At 29.7% G+C, this 11,063-nt stretch overlaps 1 protein-coding gene across 1 annotated transcript; it reads right to left on the bottom strand.

The window, feature by feature from the left end:
* Positions 1-446: 446 nt before the first annotated feature.
* Positions 447-1,868, bottom strand: LOC107059297 (uncharacterized). Its single transcript, XM_015305806.1, has one exon. It carries the CDS (start codon positions 1,866-1,868, stop codon positions 447-449), a length of 1,422 nt encoding a protein of 473 aa, XP_015161292.1.
* Between the last annotated feature and the right edge of the window lie 9,195 nt (positions 1,869-11,063).

The raw sequence follows: 11,063 nt of genomic DNA, 5'->3' as shown, positions 1-11,063 counted from the left end.
TGTGAAACATGCTGTCGGACGTCGGTAATTCATATTTTTCTCCATTTCTTTTTGGATGTAATTCTTTCATGATCTTCAATTCTTGCAAATCCAAACGACTACTCAAGGTGTCTTTTGTTTTGCCTTTGATATTTAAGATTGTTCCCAAAATATTATCACTTATATTCTTCTCAATGTGCATCACATCTAAATTATGCCGCAACAACAGAGTTTTCCAATATGGAAGGTCAAAAAATATACTCTTCTTATTCCAATTATCACCTCTACTATCATGTGATACTTTAATCTTCTTCTTTTGATCATTTATTAGAGGTAACCCATCTAAATCAGCCACTTGATCAAGTATGTCCTCACCAGATAATGTATTTGGAGGTAATCCCAACTCTGCAGTACCATCAAATGGCTTCTTATCGCTCCTCCATTTGTGATTAAGGGGAAGAAAGCGTCTATGACCCATATAACACTGTTTTTTTACCATTTGTCAATCTTTTTGAGAAAGTTTCTCTATTACAACATGGGCAAGCCAATTTTCCTTTTGTACTCCAACCAGATAAATTTCCATATGCTGGAAAGTCATTAATGGTCCATAATAAAGCAGCATGCAACGTGAAATTCCGTTTAGTGGACGCATCAAAGGTACAAACTCCAGTTTCCCATAATTCTTTTAATTCATCAATCAAAGGTTGGAGATAAATATCAATTGCATCTCCGGGACTTCCAGGACCGGGAATAAGCATTGACAAAATAAAATTTTCCTGCTTCATGCATAACCATGGTGGTAAGTTATAAGGAATAAGTACCACAGGCCAAATACTATACGGAGTTCTAGAACAGCCAAATGGTTGAAAACCATCACTAGCAAGTCCAAGTCTAACATTACGAGGCTCCATAGCAAATAATTGATGAAGTTCATCAAAAAAATTCCATGCTTTTGAATCAATCGGGTGCCTCATAATTCCATCATTAGCTTTGTTTTCATGATGCCATCTTATTAAAGGAGATGTATTTGAGGACATAAACAATCTTTGAAGTCTTGTCTTTAAAGGAAAATAGCGTAAGATCTTGTATGGTATCTTTTTCCCCTTTTTAATTTTAGATTCCCTATTATGTTTATCCTCCTTCCATCTAGATGCGCCACAAATTTTGCAAGAATCAACAAACTTGTCATTCTTCCAATATAGCATACAATCATTCCTACATGCATCGATCCGATCATATAAAAGCCCTAGGCTTTTAATTAGCTTCCTTGCTTCGTAATATGAATCTGGCAAGTTTGATTTATCAGGCAACAAATCTTTCTTTAACATCTTCAATAACATATTAAATGAGTTATTACTCCAACGACCAATACTTTTAATATGAAGCAATTTCACCAACGTAGAAAGTTTTGAAAGTTTTGAACCTTCGTACATGGGTTGATCAAAATTCTTTAAAAGACTATAAAATCTTTTTGCTTCAGGATTTGGTTCCTCCTCGAGAACATCATCATCGCCAATATTCATATTATCTACATTAAAAAAAGGATGTAAATCTGTGAGAATGTCATGTATTTCATCCTCCTCATGATCCTCGCCAATTTTATCATCGTCATTTACAAATTCGGAATCTGGTTCTTCTGTCTCACCTATCGTCTCTCCATGGTGATACCAAAAGGTATAATTTTGAATTATTCCATGTACTATTAAATGTGATCTAACAATCTCTCGTGTTCGAGACACTACATTACAACATTTGACACATGGGCATCTTATTTCATTCGCTTCCCTCAATCTTGTAAAAGTATAATTCAGAAAGATTTCTACCCCATGTATATAAGCATCATCAAGTCTATTATGAATAAGTTGCATCCATTTCTTATCAGGTGCCATAATATTATCTAGAAAATAAAATATGGATCAAAAGTATTTCAGTACAAAAATAAAAAACGAGCAACAACTAAAAATATATTCAAAGGCCAAGAACTAATACATTAATTAAACAAGTTGGAGAGGGGGTTGACAAACCTACAAAATAGTGGTATCTCATGCACGCTAAGATACTCGAATAATATAATCACTTTTTGGAGTATTTGACTAATGAATAAAGATTCTAAAGCAGATACAGAATGGTAAAGGCTGAGGTGTTTTGTATCAAAGATGAAATTAAAAAAAAGGCTGATTTTGCAACATCGATTTATGCACTTTGGATAGAGAGAGGAATACGAGAATATTTCAGAACAAAGCATCTACCAAAGAGATACCACTCCATCAGATGAAGTTCTCAATATGTACAAAAGAGATACATAGCCATCGATTATTCAGTTTCATTTGTTCCCTATGAAAATACTGTATTAGCTGAACGTAGGTATAATGTTTATCATCAAATTTTTGAATTTGTTCAAAATTTTGAATCTGTTTTCAAGTAGAGTAGGATACTGAGAAGGGACATAATTTTGTAGTTTGCCCTCATATTGTAAAGCTCACTGAAAATGAACAAAAAATTGCTTTAATTGTCAAAAAAATTGGTGAAGAAGTAGAGCAAATATAGCCAACAAGAAACAACTTTCCACTTATACCACATATGTTCATCTTTTGAGGTCTAACCCATCAATATAGAAGGAAAAGGAAAAACATAAATGGCCTCAAAGAAGCTAATCCACCATTCAGTCTATTAAATATAATAACATACAAGTCACATAGGCTACTACTTATTCGGCATATCAATAAAAATCATAAGAAAGAACAGATGAATAGAAGGAAAAAGAACAATAGATTTAGTTCATACATATTACATAAAGAAGCACATATTAGACAATATTGAAATTCCTAACCAAGCTTCTTTGATGGTTAGGAAGATTCTTAACATGAGGAATATTGGGGACAACAGGAGATCATAGATCAGGTAGTTCATGAGGGTATATTTCAGATCACTCAAGCTTTTTAAAACTGAGAGGAGATATCAGTAAAGTACCATGAAGAGACCTAAAATATTATATTATGGCTGAACCTAAACAGGTGTTCATACGGTGTCTCACATTACATGAAAAGCTATGAACAATCTACTGCAGTGGGGAATGATATTGGGTCGCACGTGTGTATTCTGCCAATCTATGCCTGAAACTAATGACCATCTACCAATCACTGCTCTGTTTAGCTCACTCTAGATTAATTAGAACATTGTCGATTTATATAAACGATCAGGCATATACGATGACTAAGAAGTACGACACAAAACAGATTGTTATTATAAAAAAATCTGATAGAATGAGAACAGAGACCATCTCCGATCTTTATGATTAATCTGAACGACTTGCTCTAGCTGACTTCTAGGACAATCTTAGCAGCAAAAGAATTATCGAAAAAAACAACTCACAGAACAAAGACTGATCAGTTCAAGTTATATGATTTTAAAAGTTGGTTCTGCCGCTAAAAATCAAATCGTCACATCTAGTTTAATTTATAATTTGATCCAGTTTGAGATAAAGAGCAAGCATGAGAAACCATTCCAAAAACAATCTTAACAATCCTAATTATACCTAAAAACCTACCAGCTTCCCGTTTGATCTACAAGACATTATGTGGCTGACTTCTCAAATAGTCTTACCAATCAAAAACAGATTAGTTGAAGTTAGATGGATGCAAAATTGATGCTGCCGCTTAAGAAAAAATCAATACATCAGTTTATTTTAAAATTAAATTTCACAAACCAAAAGCAAGAATGATCAGACGACATATAGGACGCCAAAAACAAATTAAACGTTATAGAATACAAAGAGATTAAGAGTTTTGGCAGAGAGAAGAGAACAATCACTTACTGTTGATTTTGTAGAGGAGAATTTTCTCAGTTGATTTGCAGATTTGATGCTATCGGTATCTCTGTTTGAAGGAGAGAAGATGAAGAACTGCTCTTTAATTAGATTCAAAGTTATCTATGTTCTCTCTTATGAACAGAGAAAATTGAAACCCTGCTTTGCGTCGTGGATCTGATGAGAAACGTATAAGTTCAGAAGAGGCAGATTATCTCTAAATAAACTGGAGGGAAAAATTTCAGAAGAGGCAGATCTTAGCGCGTCCTTTTTCCTAAAGTTATTTGTAAATTTAAGTTTTAACCCAAATATAATTTACCTACAATAAATGCTAAAAAAAAGAAAACACAATATATATATATATATATATATATATATATATTTACAAATAACTTTAAGAAAAAATTAATTAAATTTTTTTAACGACCGGAATAATATTTTATAACGACTAAATATTTATCCCCTCGCTTATAATAAATTAAAAACTACTTCTACTGACCAAAAAAAAAATTCGTTATAAATACACCTTTTACGTATTAATTAAATTTTTTTAACGACCAGAATAATATTTTATAACGACTAAATATTTATCCCCTCGCTTATAATAAATTAAAAACTACTTCTACTGACCAAAAAAAAAATTCGTTATAAATACACCTTTTACGACCGCATATATGTCCCTACGTTAAGACATGGTCGTTACAATACACTTTTCTTGTAGTGCTTAAATAAAGATCTCAAATTTGAACTTTCAATATAAAAAAATCCTTCCATCCCAATAAAATCAAATTAATGAAACTTCAATATCAAATGATAATTTTTTAAAAAAAAAATGCCAAAAAAGTCAAAAAAAAATACGGCCATTTACAGTTACTCCACTTACATATAGTTTCCTCTAAAGTTCTTTTAACAAGTTGTATTCGATTCTCCATGCTTTTGAAAATTAAATTATTAGATTTATATTTTAATTTTATGATAATTTTTAAAATTTAAAATTAAAATAAATTTATTTTTAATTATAATTTTTGTATTGTTAAATTATTTAAATTCTTAATCATTATAATTTATAATATTTTTACATAGTCTATAAAAATATAAATTTTATTTTAAGAACTTTGAATATTCTATACCCAAAATTGAGTTTCTAAAATTTTATAATAATTTTGTTTACGACCAATTTATTATAAATAGGATTTTCATGATTTGATTTGGATGGATTCTTTTATTTAAAATCAAAATTAAATTAATTTAATCGGTTTTAAAATTTCTAAAACAAATCAAATATAAATTATTGCTTTGATTTAGTTTTTCAACTTATAACTAGCTAATGATAAATTGATAAGATTAAAATAACTTAAATATGAGAGATGTAACTATTTCAAATGAACATTATGAATCGACAAATTTCTCTTTACTATTGCAAGATGGATGTGTCTCAATATTTTACTATCATTTTTCAACATTATTTCAAATTTTTAGCATGTTTAAATTGCATAGCTATAGATAATATACAAAATAATATCCTAACTTCAAATAAAATGATTAACTAACTCTTCCAAAAAAAAAAAAAAAAACAGACAATATACCACACCACCTATAGACCAAACAGGAAAAGTAGAGTGTTGAGGTTGAGCATCCTTCCAGAAATAGAAATAAAAATGTTGTAGTGCATGTGGAACAAGTAGACTCAAATTAAATTATGGAAAAATTACCTAAATACACATCTCATTTTACCTTAATTTCTAAAATTCTCTATTATTTAGAAAAAAAATAAAAATTTCCTCTCGGATACATCACTTCCCTCTCGTTGATACATCCCTATCTCGCTCTAGGATATATCACTTCCCTCTCGCTGATCCATCCCTATCTCCCTGTCGGATACATCTCTCCCCTCTCTGATACATTCCTTCCCTCTCGATTATATCCTTACCCTCTCTGATACAACCTTCACTTATATATCAAGATATCTTATCCCCTCTCGGATACATCCCTCCGCTATGTATTAGGATGTTTGTTGATGTATCAGGAAGTCTAGTGATGTATCTACAAGTCCAGTGATGTATTCGAAATCCATAAATTTTAAGGGATTCTTGTAATTTGAAAAATATAGGGAAATAATGTAATTAGCTCTTAACACTGTGACATTTATGTAAATTATACTTAAATTAATGATTAAAAGGTATGAAATATTTTATAGTTATTTATGAAAACTAATATCATATGTTTATAATTATAAAAATTTATGTGTATAATTTATTGGTTTGATTTGATTATTTTATCAGCTTTTTTAATAGTAAAACTCGAAATCAAACCAAATATTGTTGGTTTAAAATATTCAAAACCAAACGAAATCTACTGTTATTTTTTTTAGTCGGCTTGATTTGATTTGAAATGTGTTTCAGTTTAATTTTTAACTAAATCTTGAATATATCTACTTATAAATATTCAATATTTTGTTTAACGTATATATGGTCTGAGCAAATATAGTTAATTTCATGTTAGTCCATCTATTATATTGTGTACTCACCTATAGTGACCGAGGTCATTTTAATTTTTCTATGATTAATTAGTGAAAACTCTTATCTTTGTTTGATATTGTTAATTAAGTTGTTTGACCCAGGTCATTTTTAATTTTTTTTCTATGATTAGTGCAAACTCTTATCTTTAATAATTTAACAAGTATTACTAATCAAATATGTGTATAATTAACATTTATTAATTGATAAAAGTGCAGGTAAAAGATATATGTTTTTCCTCTAGGCTTTAGTGGTTCTTTGAAGGTTTTATTATTTTAAAACCCAAGACCCACTTATCGATTAAGATGTTCCGGTTAGTCATATTATTGTTTTTTATTGGGAAAATTAGCATATATATACTAGTTAATTAATCATCATTGCTATAGTTTTAGTTAATTATCATTCGCGATCAACATTCAATGATAATTACATGGGTTGGGGTGTCGAATTCGTATACTTCGCACGTTTGTATATTTCATAATATATAAAATATAATTTGTATGATATAATTTGTATAATATAATTTGTATAAGTGTTTAAAGTTCAGATATGTGTGTTTGTATAAATTCGTTATTTTGAGTTTATACGAAAATAAATCATTATACAAATATACCCGCGAATTATACAAACGAGACAACTTAAACTATAGCTACAGTCGGTAAACATGCAAACCATGGCTATAAAACATAATTAAATTTATTATAATGGCTATTTGCAAAAATCCTCCTTTTTAATTTATAATGCGCAAGATAGTTTAACCTGTGTAATTATCATTCTTTTGTTTTTTCTTTGAAAAATAAGTTTTTATGTTATTTGTATGTAAGATTATTAATACAATATTTATGTATATTTGTTTTACAAGTGATTTAATTTGATAAGTTTTAATCTACATAACTTAAAAACTCTTAATTGTGTGGTCGGACTTCACTCGGACATATTTTCTCGTAGAATTATAACAAGGAATTCTTATGAAGTTTATGGTGAATTGAGAATGAATTTGAAAATGTCTTTTAGAGAAATATAACCAAGAATTTGTCTCACAACAGACACATGGACCTCAGTGCAAAGAATCAATTATATGTGTTTGCGTTAATTAATTAAATGTCAAATATGCTAAGTCATATAACACAAAGACCAAACTACAATAAACCAATAACACAAGGACCAAAATTACTATTTAACCTTAGAATAATACACATGTTAAAAATTACCACTTATCACACATATTTTTTATTTTAACCTCCCAAAGAAAGAATGTTTAGTGATTTTTTAAAAAAAGTTATTTATTTTATGGGGTTCATTTTTATATTCGATAAATATCTAAAATTTAAAATTGAGTGATTTTGTTGAGTTTTTTAAAAATAATTCTATTATAGAAATTCTTCTAATTAAATAACATTTCAAATAAACTAAATCATATAATTTGTAGTGAAGTTAATTGGCCCCCAACTCTACCTTTCACCCCAAAAATTCATCTCCCACCCTTCATGTCCTTATTGTTTACTGTTTTGAATAACCTTTTGAGATATCAATTAAATGCAACGCAATAAGTAATACCTAAATCTTTTTATTAGTAAATAATAAATAAAAATTCAAACTTCTGTGCAAAGTAATTAACCCCCCATTCCACCCTTCACCCCAAAAATTCATCTCCTGTCCTTCATATTCTTATTCTTTACGTTGAATAACCTTTTGAGATATCAACGAAATGCAACGAAATAAGTGATATCTAAACCTGGCTCTTAACCAAAAAAATAATAATTAAATTTAATGCCAAACTGGTAGGCAAAGTAATTGCCTCCACAATCCCACCACCCCAAAACTCCATCTCCCGCCCTTATATCATTATATTCCATTTCATAAATTCACTACTCTGCTCTGTTTCTACTTCACTTCCATTCCCACTTGCCTCTTTCTAATTATTATTCCTTCCAAATAACAAATCCATCTCATCGGAAAATGCAGAACCCGCCGGCGATGATGAATAATCGTGTCACAAGGTGGCCGCCGAGAAGAGGACAAGTAAAACGTATGATTTTTAAAAAATTGCTGAAATCGGTGGATCGCATGATCGGCAGTTGCTTCCATCCGAAACCAATTGCTCCTGATAATTGACCATAAAGAGGTATTTGCTCTGCAAATCGTTAATTTCTTACACGGCAGGTCGGATCTGATTCAGAATTTGAAATTTATAGATTTTTATGATAATCTCTAATTGCATCTACAGTCAAATATATATATATATATATATTTATATAACAAATTAGTTGATTTTCTCAATTCATGTACTTACTCTGTATTCCCCTGCTGTTTCCCAGCTAACAAACTTGCTCCTTTCATTTATCATGTAGCGAGAGCTTAGCATACTGAATTGTTTTTTTTAATGTCTGTGTAATGTACTTGTTTCTTTTACAAGTTTTCTGTACTGATGATAAATAAAATATGTGTTAGTGTTTATTTGCCCTGATTTCTTACCATAAATTGGTTTTCATTTTAGGAAAAGGTTTTGGATTGGCTAGTCCTTTTCTGGTAGGAAAAGGTTTAGGACTCTATAAATAGAGGTTTGTTCCTTCTAACTTAATCAGCATTCACAATGTAGTCCTAGGGTTGCGAGAGTTTTGGTTAGAGAGAATTTGTGGGTCACAAGCTTGATACGTTATCACTTGTGTGAACCTCCTTGTATTCCGAGTGAATTGGTTGAGGTTGTTTCTCTCTATATTTTGTACTCTCATATTTATAGTGGATTGCTCATCTCCTTTGTGGACGTAGGTCGATTGACCGAACCACGTTAAATCTTTGTGTTTTTTGGTCTATTTCTCGTTTGTCTTCTTATTCATGGTCTTTCGAGGTTTGCTTTGCTAGCTTCCGCATTACACCTGCTTATTTTGGTCCTAACAATATGTACTTTCAATTAATTATTCTTCTAGTCTAAATTTGTCAAACTGGTGATTGAGAGTGTGATTTTTGTGAAGATTTGTATGGAGTAATATATTAAGAAAAGTTTGTAATATAATTTATTTTTATGTTTTCTTAAAATTGTTGTTGATTTTTGGTATGTAAATACGTTGTTTGTGGAAATTAGCATCTAAATTCAAGTTGGAGATAAACTTCTAATATTATTATTATTAAATTATTATAATAATAATAATAATCATAATAATAAGAATAATAATTTTATGGAAAGATCAGAACCCACGTAGCCAATTTCAAATTGTTTAGAATTAATTAAAATTAAAACATACTCTAGTGATTAGATGATTTTGGTCCAAAAAAAAAAAAGAGATAAGGTTGGAGTAGGAAACGTGAGTGTGAAATAAGTTGAAATTCATTATTTTATTTATAAAAAAAAAATGTGAAAGTTGCTTCTCAATTTTTATTTTTATTATTAAAACGTGAAGCTTTTAAAAGATTTTTAAATTTGATTTTAAAAAATATTTTAAATTTCAAATTTCATTTTTTCACCCCTATCCTCGACCCCACTCATCCCCCACCCTGCACCCCCCAAAAAAAAATTTAAGTTTGTTTTTTAAAAAAAAATTCAATTTCAAAATTTCATTTTTCACCCCTACCCTCAACCCCCCCTCACCCACCTCCTACCACCCCACCCAAAAAAAAATTAAGTGTTTTTAAAACGTATTTTCAATTTCAAAAATATTTTTTATTCATAAATCAAACACTAAAAATCTTTTTCGAAAAATATTTTCTACTCACCAACCAAACATGAAAAATTAAGTCAAAAATCAACTTGTTTTTCCAGGAAAACATTTTCCTTCATACCAAACACACCCATAATTTTAAACTGAAAACGGAGGAGGAAACACGTAATATTCATGAGATGAGCTAGCATTTTGGAGATACCGTGATATAGAAAATTCGTGCAATTGCTATTCTTTGGGTGCACAAATGATAAAATTCGCAGTCCTATATAATAACTTGTAAATCACATCGGAGAGGTAACCCACGTTAGATAAGTCCGATGCAATGAGTTCAATCCGCTAGTAAGAAATTTCAAACTTGACACCTTTAATATGAAAATTTCAAATTCAAACCATTGAGTTACCCTGAACGTTGAATCTCTAGCAATCTTATTGAATGTCGTTCATTTAGTATCATAAAAAATTACAAAATTAATACTATTCAGTAACACTTGGCATCAAGTGATGTAAAATCTTTTATTTGCCTTTAAATATTAACAACAATTAATATTAAGTCCCACCACCACCCACCACGTCTACGACATCTTGATGATATCTATGATTGGGAACAAAAAATTGGATTTGACTTTTAAGTACGACAGCATTTTAATGTTAATTATTAAAAAGTGAAGAAAAGAAAAAAGAAAAAAGGTTTGCTTAATTAGGACACGTCAGAGTGTGAAATAGCTTGAATTCTTTGATATTGATTAGCTGTAAATCATATAGTCTTGAGATTTATTTGTTGTCTGATATTTATACCAAAGTTTGATTAAATTTAAATATTATAAAATTTATTTTTAAAGACGTAAAAGGATAAAATACTTCTAACAAAAGCAATTTTATAACTAAAAGAAGTTCGAAACCAAAACATTTATATAAAAATGAACCACAACCTTGATTAAGGTTGATCAATACAACTCATATTGTTTACACCAAACTAATTTCTAGCTGGCACTTAGGAGACATCTTATATGGAACTTTCATTATTATTATTTTCCTTAAAAAAAAAGAAGAAAGAAGACGTTTGTGATAATGATATAAGATCATTCTATCCCTCAATAATTAGAG

The sequence above is a fragment of the Solanum tuberosum genome, unplaced genomic scaffold (genome assembly GCF_000226075.1).
Source record: "Solanum tuberosum cultivar DM 1-3 516 R44 unplaced genomic scaffold, SolTub_3.0 scf01135, whole genome shotgun sequence".
In the NCBI taxonomy this organism is placed as follows: domain Eukaryota; kingdom Viridiplantae; phylum Streptophyta; class Magnoliopsida; order Solanales; family Solanaceae; genus Solanum; species Solanum tuberosum.
The sequence above is the reverse complement of the archived record's forward strand: the minus strand, read 5'-3'. Positions and strand labels throughout refer to the sequence as shown.